An 11043-nucleotide genomic window follows, 5' to 3' on the forward strand; every position below is an offset into this window, starting at 1 on the left:
TGTGTCTCTAGCCCCAGTTGCATTGCCGAGGCGGTTCCATCGCCAAGCCAGCCACATTGTCAGCCCTGGTCACATCACCCTCGTTGTGTCACCAGTCACACCGCCAGCCCCCGTTGCATTGTCATCCCAGTTGCATTGCCAGCCCTGGTCACATCACCAGCCCTGATCACGTCATCAGCCCCAAAACATTATCACCCCGGTCATGTTACCAGCCCCAGTCATGTCACCAAGCCCAGTCGAATCAACCGCCCCGGTCACATCGCCGAGCACATGGCTTTTCCCATAGCCCCCGGTTCCGCCGGGCAGCCAGCGGCTCTGTTTTGGGCAACGGCTGGCTGTACTGCCCCGCCGGGCAAGGACAAGGCCGGCTCGGCGCTCAGAAGCAAAGTGTGTTTATTATTTTGTAAATCTACTGATTTCGAGTCGGTCTTGCCCGAGGAGGCTCGCTCGCTGCCTGCACGCTGGCGGCTGGCAGAGGTGCTCCTGCGAGCCATCCCTGCCGTGCCACCCCCATGCCAACCCCGTGACCGCCCCGGTAAGTCAGAGCCCGCACTCGTTACGTGAATCGCTCTGTCCCAAACGAGCAAAGGCTACGGCACCGCGGGCTCCAAAGTGCCTAAACATGGCTTGCTAGCAACGAGGGCTTGTGCATACGCCGTAATTCGCAAGTGTGATGTTAATGAGCTGGCAACGCAGTTAATTATCCACCCGCTAGTGGGAAGTGACAAGCCTCAGAAATATAATTAATCGCCGTTCCTGAAAGAAAAACCAGTCAGTGTGGAAGCGGGTGCCAGCCCATCCACCTGAGCTGGTCTTGCTCCTTTTCCTTCCAAACTCAGCTCCGTGTCCCATTGCTCCCCTGCATGGCAGCTTGTGGTGGCTACCAGCATGGAGGGAAGCTGGCCCCCATTCTTTTCAGTTCTTTTTGGGCTCCTTAAGGACCTTCCATCCAGGTAGGATCTTCCCCCCCTTCCCTGCCTCTGGGCTGGGTCCCACCTGCCCCGGTTCCCCCTTCTCCTGTGGGCTCCCCAGCAGGATTTCATTGATGGAACTGAGTGTAAGGTTGCTGAAGACCATGTTGAGGTGGTCGACGCCTCGCAGCTCAAGGACCTGCACCTTCTGCTTTTGCTGGTCGCGCCATCGCTTGCACAACTCCGAACTGCGTGTGTTGACGGTGTCGTCCCCGTCACCATAAATCATGTCCACGGGGTCCTCGTAAGGGAAACGCTCGTCATATATGTAAGTCTCCACCGTGGGGAAGCCCGTGCCGTAGACGCAATATGTGTCCACTCCAGGAGGAGGCAGGCCCTTCAGCAAGTCCTTCATGTCCTCCCACATGTACCAGCCATCCTCCAAGTTGACGTCGGTGAAGAAGCGTTTGTAGTCCCGGTAGGTGTAATTGTAGGAGGGCGTGGAGATGAAAACGTGGGTCTCGGGCCAGGCCAGGCTTGTCGGGAACATCCAGGGGCTGGTGGTGGTCATGCGCTGTTCTTCACGCAGCTTGATGTTGGACATGAGTGGGATGCCCTGATTGTCACCTGCAGGACACACAGGGGCTCATGAGAAACAGCACCAAAACGTACCCTTGAAAATGGTGCCCCTTGGGCGTCTGTACTGGGGTCAGCCCGTCCATCAGTGACTCACAGCTCTCTCTGGAGTATGGTTCCACCTCAGACCTTCCCCTACTTTTACCACTGCCCGTGACTGCGTGTGGTCCCCACCCTTCTGGCTGCAGATGTCCAGAGCAACCTTCCAAACTCTTCTCTTCGACATAACATCTCTAGCCGCTAGGAGGGGCTGAGCGTAGACAAACCTGGACGTGTGATGGTCCTGACCAACCCAGCCCTGGACTTTCCCTGCAACCCCGGCACCTCCATGCCTGCCCACAGGGACTGGAGTCAGCTGACCCCAACCATGGGCGGCCAAGCCACATGCGTCCTGCAAGCCTCGGCATTTTTGGTGTGTCTGGAGGCCGAAGACTGTGCAATGATCTCAGGTTACCTTAAAAATGCCTCTGGCCCTTGTGGCAACAGGGAAAAATGTGAGGAGATGACTTAAGGGTGATGCAAGGGGCCAGATGTCAAAATCTTCAAGCACATGATTTTAATTCCATGCATTTTTGGAGGCCCAGCTTGTGACTCGTAGATATTCTGGGCTGTCAGGATTAGGCAAGTGATTGTGGCTTTCTGGGCTGCGAAGAGACTAAGGAGGAACCGGGTGAAGGGAGATTAAAGCCTGAAGACAGCAAAGCTTCTGGGGGATGGGCTTTGAGATGTGGGGAGATCCAAGCTAGTGGCGCAGGAGAGCGTGAGTGTCCCTTGGGGGGCCTCTGTGTCCTCTGCTGCAGAAGGGGCTGTATGGTTTGGGGTGAAGGTCCAGCAATCTGCATGGATGGAGGTGGCGCAGATGTCTGGGGAGGCAGTGAGAAGGGGGTGAGTGTGCCCCAAACTGCTTCCCTGGCCCCAAGATTTTTGGCTGAGCCCTTTTCATGCCCAGGACGGGTGTTTCGGCTTTCCAGGAGGACCCCTAGCTCAGGAGTTGACCTTGGCCATGGTGCAGGCTGTGCTCAGGGGTGTCTGGCGAGAGCTGCTGGGGAGGAAGGGGGGTGGCCAGGCTGCAGGAGTACCCTTCTGACAGCAGTTTTCCAGACACACAAACCCACCAGGTCCAGTCATGGAAACCAGAGGAAGCTCCAGGGCATGTACTGGGCCGCTCTCCTGCTGCTGGGGCTGTGGCAGGAACATCCGTGGTCCTTTCTGCACCCTGGGATGCAGCGGCATCAGCACCAGAGCATGAGTGCTGCCTCCACAGACCTCTCAGCCTCTTCCCGCACCTCTTCCACCACCGTGTCCTTTCCCTCCCCACCACCCCCCTTCCATTTCTGCAGGAGGGAAAGAAAGCAGAGAGGCAGCTGCACACAAGGAGTCACCCACCGGACGCCAGGACACGCAGGGGCTTGACAGAACCTCCCCAGGGGGCACCCAGGGAGATGAAACCCCCAATGTACTGATCCTTCCAGGCTTGCGTCTGCTGGAGCAAGAAGTAGAGGATGTTCAGATTGCCCATGCTGTGCGCGATGAGGAAGACGCGTCGCTGGTACTCATCGTGCATCTCTTCGATCAGTGCCTTCAGGTTCTGGAAGTATTCGGGCTGCTCCTCTGTGGATAAGAGGGGCACCAGCTCTTGGCCACCTCACTCATGGCCACAGGGCTCCAGGGCTGACCCTAGGAGCCCCGACCAGAGACAAGCGTGGGCACAGGGACCACAAGTGCCACCATGCAATTACATGAGAGCACCACGAATGGCTGAACAACCACCACCATGGGCAACTGCCCCGGACATGGGTTCCTCCAAACCAGCCAGCTCACCCAGCTTCCCTCCCTCCATGGGTGGCCAGGCCACAAACCCCAAACTTACGGGGCCCGACCCTCCAGTCGTAGGGGGCTGCCCGAACCGTCTGGTCCCTCACGTAGCCGTTGTTCACCAGGTTCTGCACCAGGGTGTGCAGGTAACCTACGGGCAGGGAGAATAGGTGGGAATTAGGTCAGTGGTCTTCTCCTGTCAACATTTTTCCACCCTGGTCCTGCTCATGGCACTAATGTCCTCTGGTAAGTCTTGTAGCTTCATGGCTTCAGCCAGAGGTAGGATCTCCATGAGTCCCTTATGTGCTGGGGTCAAGGACAGGGTGGTCTCTGCTGACACTTGAAGGGAGAGTGTCCCTGAGGCCAGTGTCCCTCACTCCCAGGTGACTTGGGCTCTCTGAAGAGCCAGTCTGCCCTGGAGACATGGAGACTTCTCTCCACTTACTGGGAGCGTTTGAGATCCCCGGACAACCCGCACTTCTCATCCTCTCACCTGCCAGCTTGCTCTGATCCAGGTATTCCACGGAATAGGTCTTGCCGAAGCCAGGCACGCGGATATGCACCCCTGGGGCATTGGTCATTTTCCGAGAGGTTCGGTTGTACACCACCCTGCAGGGACAGGACAGGAAGTAGCAGAAGAACCACATCTCCAAGGGATGGGGTGGAGATCGCCGGGTGGCAGCTTGGAGCTGGGCAGCTCTTGCCAAGTCTTGTGTGGATGGGGAGGTGGACTGGTGCCAAGCTGGCGTCCATGCCGGTCACCCCGGCATCTCGTGGCAGGAGGCTCTGATGGAGATGGCCCCTGCGATGGTCCCCTCACCCTGTGGTCCCCTGCGGGTGGCAGCGTCTCCAGTGGGTGCTGAGGACAGCCTGGTTGGGCGCAAGCACATGGCGGGGACATGGGAAGGGGACAGGCACTCGGGGCAGGAGCCAGCCAGCTGTGTTCCCAAACAGTCCCGTGGTTTTCCAAGTGTGCTAGGTCGTGGCCCAGGGGGGAGGAGAGGGGAGGGAGATCCCTGGTAGGTCATTTCCCTGGGAAGCTCCCGGGGTGGGGGTGAGCGGTACCTGGTGTTATCGATCCAGCAGTCAACTCCCACTGGCAGGAAGGTGTTGAGGTTCAGCCAGATGGTGAAATAGTCCTCCGTTTTGCGGTAGCACATCCAGTTCACCACGTCCGGCTTGTCCAGCTTTGCTTCCAGCTGGTTCCCGAGACACCCGGGCACTGGTGGCACCGCAGAGGGAGAGCAGAGCCAGCTACAGACCCCGTCCCACTTCCCCAGTGCTCCCCACAGCCCCCAGGCTGGGCTTGCCTGGGGCTGCCTGGCTGGGGACACCTGGGGACTTGCTGGAGCAGCATCCCTGGAGAGCAGCCTGAAGGAGCGAGGGTGCTTGGAGCCAAGATGGGGGTCACCGTGAAAACGGCACTAAAAACGCATCCTCAGGGACCACCCCCCAGCTGCCTTTCCCATGGGGTGATCTCCAGAGCTGCCCCCCTCGGCCCAAACCTGTCAGTCCCCACCAGCACAAAGCATCCCAGAGTATTCCCCATGTCTGGCTGGGTTTCCATCCTCCTCTCCTCACTGCAGCCTTGGGGGAAGGAGTGGGTGCTGCTCGGGTCTGTCCAACCCACTGTACCCTGGCACCTCATCCTGGGGTAGCAGGACAGACTGGGGGCACGCAGAGTCCCCCCGGGAGGTGAAAGTCACCCCGGTGCTTGCTCCTGAGGCCCACGCACTGTTTTCCTGAACTTTAAACCCTCCACACAGGCAGAACAAGGTCTCTGAACCGGTTCGGCGCCAAGCGGAACCGTACCCTGCGGGAATTCAGTGCAAATAGCCCATACGGTAAACACAGCACGGTTATAAGCAAGCTCACAGGCTGACATGGGCTCTCTTGATGGAGGGTGACCATCACCGGGGTGCTCGGTCTGCCTCTGAGAGCATCAGTGTGGTTCCCGGCAGCGATGGGGCACCCATCCCGGTGCCACCCTGATGTATCTGCCCGGTGCTGGGGGCAGACATCACGGCGAGTGTTCCCAGCCGCTGTGCAGGAACCAAGAACCGGCTCCTGGTGCCAGCGCTGACCCCGAGGGTGAGGACGAGAGGTGAAGGGACTGCAGCGGACAGTGGCTGGTGGGATGAGATCACTGGGCGATGAGTCCCATGGCCTCAACAGGGCCGAAGACTGGCTGGAGACACATGGCTGGGGATGGCGTGGACCTTCAATGCCGTTGCAGGCACTGTCCGCTACGTGGCTCGCCGTGTGTCCCACATAAGCTGCTTCCCCCAAGGATACCACGAGCTGCTTTGTGGCCTAAAGTCCCTGTGGATGCCTGCCCTCTGCTGCTTTGGGACCTGGAGGCAGGCTGTGCTGTGGCTGTGTAAGCCCACAAGCACTGTGGGGTGGGAGCCATGCTGCCTGGCACGGGGGTTGAAGGACGCAGGCAAGGAGCATCTTTGACCTGAGAAGGACGTGCCCCATTTCCCCTGGTCCCCACCAGCCTCGGGTGTCCCTGCACCCCGGGTTCCACGGGTGCAGGTGTCTTGTGGGGGAGCACTGTCCCCTTTGCAGGGTGGGAAGGCAGCCTGGCCTAGAGATGCTGTACCTTCATCCCACCCATCACAGCCTCAGCACACCAGGGGCATGCGAGGGGTGAAGGAGATGTAGCAGTTGCCTCCGTGAGCCTGCTTCACAGCTCCCTCACCTCTTTGGCACCTCCCCAGGGATACAGGGAGGGTCTAATCCTGCCTCTAAAGCACCTAGCTGAAGACCAGGCCACCCAGTGGACCCTGGTGTAGGAGGACCTCCTGGGCAGCGAGAAGAGGGGGACCATGAGCTCCTCTGATGGGTCCCGAGGGTGCACAGCCAGCACCCAGCCCCCGGCACGCAGCCCTGAGCTCTGCCTCCCTTTCCAGAGGACATTTGGTAATCATTAAGGGAGTTCCTGTGGGGGCAGAGGGGTTATCGGCGGTCCCAAGGGCGCTGGGGGTTACCGGGACACCCGGCCCAGGGGGATGGGCTACGCGCGGATGCCGAGCAGCACATGGGGCAGCCGGACCCGGCCGGGCACAGGACAGGGGCTGAGGCTGGTCCTGGGAGCGCAGGGAGATGCTGCGACCGCCACAGGTCATCCTGAGAAGAGGCACCTGGTGACAGCCACCCGAGTCTCCTGGTCACCAGCATGGCCAAGCAGGACCTGCCCCAGGGCACCAAGACTCCCGACACCGTTCCCTGATCCCTCTGGGAAGGGACATTGTGGGGTCAGCCCTCGGCATTGCAGCAGAGATGTTCTGCTTTTTCTCTTCTCTTTTTAAAGGGCAAACTCGGCTTGATTCAAGAAAAAAGGAGAAAAACCCCAACTCTGCTCAGTTTTACCATGGCAAAACCCTGGCTCAAGTCCCCGGTGATGGTGCAGGGGCAAAGGAAGGCAGCGCCGGGCAGGATGGAGGTACCAGCTGCTGCTCCCACCTCCCTGAGGTGATGCCCATCACCTCAGCCTGCCGGCTCCCTCTCCTCTACACCACCCTCTGACCCCAGCAAGGCGGGATGCGAGATGGATGCCCTTCTGCAGCCGCAGATGATGCCTTAGCCATTGCCAGGGAGCGACAGAAGATGTGGGATGGGGTGGGCTTCTTTGGGGGACCAAGGGGTGGTGGCTGCTGGCCCAGCCCACCGGCAGCAGCAGCAGCTGAGGACGTGCTGCAGCCCCCGTCCCTCTGCCAGCAGAGCCCCCCTCCTAGCACCAAGCAAGCCCTAAAACACCCTCTGGCCCATCTGTGAGATTTTGGAGCCCCATTTGCTTTCTGGGATGCCCAGCTTGCTCCCCCCGAGCTCCAGGCAGCTGTGGCCAGCTCTTTATCCCCAGCCCGGCAGATGGGGGGGGAATCTGGGAGCCGTGTGTCACCCCCATTTGGTGGCTCCAGCTCCAGACTGCAAAGGGTCACCGTGGCCAAGAGCCACTGAGCCGCTGACAGCGCGGCACCCCAACCTCACCGCCAGCTCGCGGGGGGCGGGCTGCGTGGCACCCGGGGTGCCCACCCCTACCCCGCGTGGTGCCCGTGACCTTACCGAGTACCACGGGCGGCGTGCTGTTGGTCGGGGGAGCTTCTGGGGTGGTGGTGGGTGGAAAGAGGACGTTGAAGAGCCAGAACTGGGACGTGGGCTGCAGGAGCAGCGACAGCGTCAGCAACGCAACCCCGCCGCCGCTGCTCCCCATGGCAAACTCGGCCGGGATCCTCCGTACGTCTTCCAAGCAAAACAGCCTTTTATATTTTTTACGCAGGTCCAGCCAAGAGGCACCCGGGCTGCAGGGGAGGGGAGAGCTGCAAGGGGCTGGCCGTGATGGGGAGGAGGGACGGGGAGGGCCTAAGGACTGGCCTTGCGGCCATGCCATGCCCTGCCAAGGCAGCCCAGGGGTGCCCAGGGGCGCCCAGGGGCTCTCCGCGCCCCGAGAGCCCTGCCTTGGGGGTGCCAGTGGAGCGGGGACGTCATTCTAGCAGCTTCCCGGTGCCTCAGTGTCCCTCCGCTGCGTGCTGGGGTTTGTGGCTGCCACGCACTTCCCCCTGCGCCCTGCTCCCGGGGTAACCCCGCGGGGATGCCCGGGGGTGCCAGCACCCGCCTGCTCCCTGCCTGGGCGAACACAACACCTCTCCGCTCCTCCTGCCCTCGGCAAGGGGGGGCTGGTGCTGGCTGACGTGGCCAAGGGGACCCCAAACCTCTGGGAGACTTCAGGGCTGGGACAGGCGAGGACACATCTGGGTGGCCCCTGGTGCCACCTGGCAGCAGCACGTCCCCCAGTGCCACCCCGGGCACCGCCCCTGCTCCGTGTCCCCCTGCCCAGGCTGCACCATGCGGCATCCTCCCGGCAGGTGCTTGTCCCTGGGGTTGGGGGGGGATGTGGCATCCCCCCACCAGGCACTCACCCCCGAGGGGATGCCGCATCCCCCAAGAGGCGCCCTGGGACCCTGCAGCTCCCGGCCACTGTGGGCTCCGGGTCCCCGTGGGTGTCCCCTTGGCACCAGCACCAGCTGGGGGGAGCTCCCACAGCCCCATGGCCTGGGCAGGGCTCTAGGTAGCCCTGCTTGCCCCGGGGAGTGGGGACCCTTGGGGACCAGGAGGCACCCAGGGGAAGGCAGGGTGACCCGGGACAGCAGCCTCTGGAGGGGGACACAGGGTGGAAGGGACAGGGGTGCAGGGGGTGATCCCACGTGTCCCCCCCTCGAGGAGGGGGGAGCCGGTACCTCGCCAGCAGCCATCCAGCCCCTGTCCTGTGCTCTCCCCCCACCCTGGGACACTAAGGGGGAGCTGCTGGCGGGTCCCCAGGGACCCTAGGGCACAGTCGAGCCCCAGGGGGAGGAAGAGGAGGGTGACAGCTCAGCTTCAGGTGGGCTTTTTCAGCCATTTTTTGCGATGCACAGCCACAGTGCCTGCTCTGAAGATGTGTCTGTGCCGCGTTTCAGAAGGAGGGGGTTACAAATCCATGTGAGGATGCAGAAATGGGCTCCAGGTGCCCACATAAACCTCACCGATGCCCCTGGGAGACTCCGACTCCATCCCCCCGACACAGCCAGTCTCCCAGTGTGTCCCAGCCTTGCTCTGCCCAGGGAAAGCCCGGCAGGCGAGGGCTGAACAAACCTTGTCACCTCGTGGTGGTGAGGAGGTCAGATCCATGGCTCCCCATCCCATCTCAGGAGTCAGTGTCACTCTTGGGCTGAGCTTGGTGGCACCGACTGGGCGCCCGGGGCTCAGGGGAGGATCTGGGGAAGCGTCTCCATCATGCTGCCCTCGGTGGAGAGAAATCTGGGGACATCTCAGGGGCAAGAGAGGAGCAATAAGAAATCTCTGCTCACCCCACGTCCTGCCCCATCCTCTGCCTTTGCCAGGCTCCCTGCCCTGCAGCCCCTTGCTCGGAGGGGGGCTTGACTTACCCCGGGGCTTATTATGGCATAATTTCACTTTTCTCCTTAAAATCACTGCTCTTGGCTCCCAGCCTGGTATGCTGAGCCCAGTGGTGGTGCCTGCACGGGGCCAGGGCTGTGGGCAGAGGAGATGTTCTCCAAGCTCCCATCCGCCTCGAGGGATCTGTACTTGGGGAGGGGCTGCAGGATGGGGGAAATGAGTTTTGGTGTTGTTTTTTTTAATTTTTGAAATTTGTAAGCAGACAATCAGAGGGACCGGACGGCTGGACTTTCTGCCCCGGACTTGATGCTGCAGCGGAGGGGAAGAGCTGCCCCTTGTTGGAATGGCCGGAGGAAAGCATTTGAGAAGAGGCGAATGGCGCTGAGCCACGGTGGTGAAGCAGAACCCAGCTGCTCATGGGCTTCCTCCAGCCTTCCCAGTATGGTCCAGCCTTCCCAGTGTGCTCCGGTGGGGCAATGGGCCAGCGCGCAGCAGCGCTGAGCAGAGGGATGCTGAGGGAGGGGGCGGGGGAAGGGGGTGCTTCAAGCTCAGCTGGAGCATGGCTTTTCAATCCTCTGGGTGCAAATCCTTCCAACCCAGCATCTTCTAGGGCTCAGGGCTCCGGCACCGGGCGAGGAGCGTTCAGGATGGCAGCCAGCAAGAGAGAGAGAGAGAGAGAGAGAGAAGCTCCTCAGCAAACTTCCTAATTTATACTGAATGTGCCGTTCATGGTACGAATTAATCCTGGTGGCAGCTTGGGGCAAGTGCCTGGGTCTCGCTCCTCCTCGTCCCCGCACCTGCTGAGCTTGAAAACCTCAAGACCTAGAAACCCGCACCCCAGAGCTGGCGATAAAGTAAATATTTTCACCAATTCAGACACAGGAGTCTTCTAAAAGTGCAGTTTTCCCAGGCGTTAGAGGAGAAGTGAGTCCTGTGTCGCCCAAACCAGGACACACGGCGTCTCTGCGAGCCCACCTCCTGGCAGCCCCGGCCTCTCCCAGCCCGTTGGCAAAAGCCTTGCTGTGACCCCGAGTCGCGCCGAGGTGGCCACGGAGAACTGAGGGCTCTACGGCCACAGCCGCCTGCGGGGCCCCGCCGGCCGCCCACTTCCTCTGGCCAGGTCCCCCCGGCTCCTGTGGGGAGTGGTGGGGATGGCGGGGGGTTGGCAGCCCCCCGGCAGCCTCCGCTCGCCCTCCCTGTGTCCCTGCAGCTCCCGCACCCTCCCGGGGCACATCCCCCCGGGGCTGGTGCCTGCTGGAGGCTGGTCCAGCGCCGGGGGCAGGAGCGGAGGAGCCGGCGCTGGGCTCTGGAGCAGCTGCTTCACAGCCCTCGGCTGCTGGGGTGGGATCTTCTGCTGCTGGGTCATTATTTTCCACCCACAGCCCTCACCGGGCTGTCCCCCTCCTCCTCCTCCTCCTCCTCCTCCTCATCGCTCTGGCTTTTGGCTGTCCCCCGGGGGACAGACCTGGCGTTTGTGCCTCACCTTCCCCGAGTGTCCCTGTCCTCGCCCGAGGCAGAGGTGCCAGCGCAGGGTAGAGCTCCCGGTGGTGGTTCCTCCTCGTGGGAGGACACCCTCTGCTGTGGTGGCCTCGTAGGGACAGCGTGGGGGTAGAAGAAGTCTAAGTGAGTCCCCTTATTGTCCCTCTGGTGACACAGTGAAGGGGGGACATCACTGCCTGTGACAAACATCCCCCAAACCCCAAAATGTGAGCCTGGATAGCTCAGTTGGGAGAGCATCAGACTTTTAATCTGAGGGTCCAGGGTTCAAGCCCCTGTTCAGGCG

General features: G+C 61.4%; 1 protein-coding gene and 1 non-coding gene across 2 annotated transcripts; one reads left to right on the plus strand and one right to left on the minus strand.

The window, feature by feature from the left end:
* Nucleotides 1-376: 376 nt before the first annotated feature.
* Nucleotides 377-7682, minus strand: LCAT (lecithin-cholesterol acyltransferase). The gene is made up of 6 exons (XM_063334055.1): nt 7431-7682; nt 4428-4584; nt 3856-3971; nt 3418-3513; nt 2934-3158; nt 377-1538 (listed from the first exon to the last, which is right to left on the minus strand). The coding sequence occupies exons 1-6, from the start codon at nt 7576-7578 to the stop codon at nt 916-918; spliced, it is 1365 nt and encodes a 454-aa protein (XP_063190125.1). The 5' UTR covers nt 7579-7682; the 3' UTR covers nt 377-915.
* A 3288-nt stretch (nt 7683-10970) lies between these two features.
* TRNAK-UUU (transfer RNA lysine (anticodon UUU)) lies at nt 10971-11043 on the plus strand. Its single transcript has one exon. It is a non-coding gene; the product is annotated as a tRNA-Lys (tRNA).

Source organism: Chroicocephalus ridibundus, chromosome 4 (genome assembly GCF_963924245.1).
Source record: "Chroicocephalus ridibundus chromosome 4, bChrRid1.1, whole genome shotgun sequence".
Classification (NCBI taxonomy): Eukaryota; Metazoa; Chordata; class Aves; order Charadriiformes; family Laridae; genus Chroicocephalus; species Chroicocephalus ridibundus.

Bases quoted from the DNA above. Each gene is read 5' to 3' on its own strand.
- LCAT (XM_063334055.1), bottom strand. From the start codon at position 7,578: ATGGGGAGCAGCGGCGGCGGGGTTGCGTTGCTGACGCTGTCGCTGCTC. The intron at 3,159-3,417 runs GTAAGTTTGGGG...TCTTATCCACAG, and splicing joins CGACTGGAGGGTCGGGCCCC to AGGAGCAGCCCGAATACTTC. The intron at 1,539-2,933 runs GTGGGTGACTCC...TGTGTCCTGCAG, and splicing joins CCTGCGTGTCCTGGCGTCCG to GTGACAATCAGGGCATCCCA.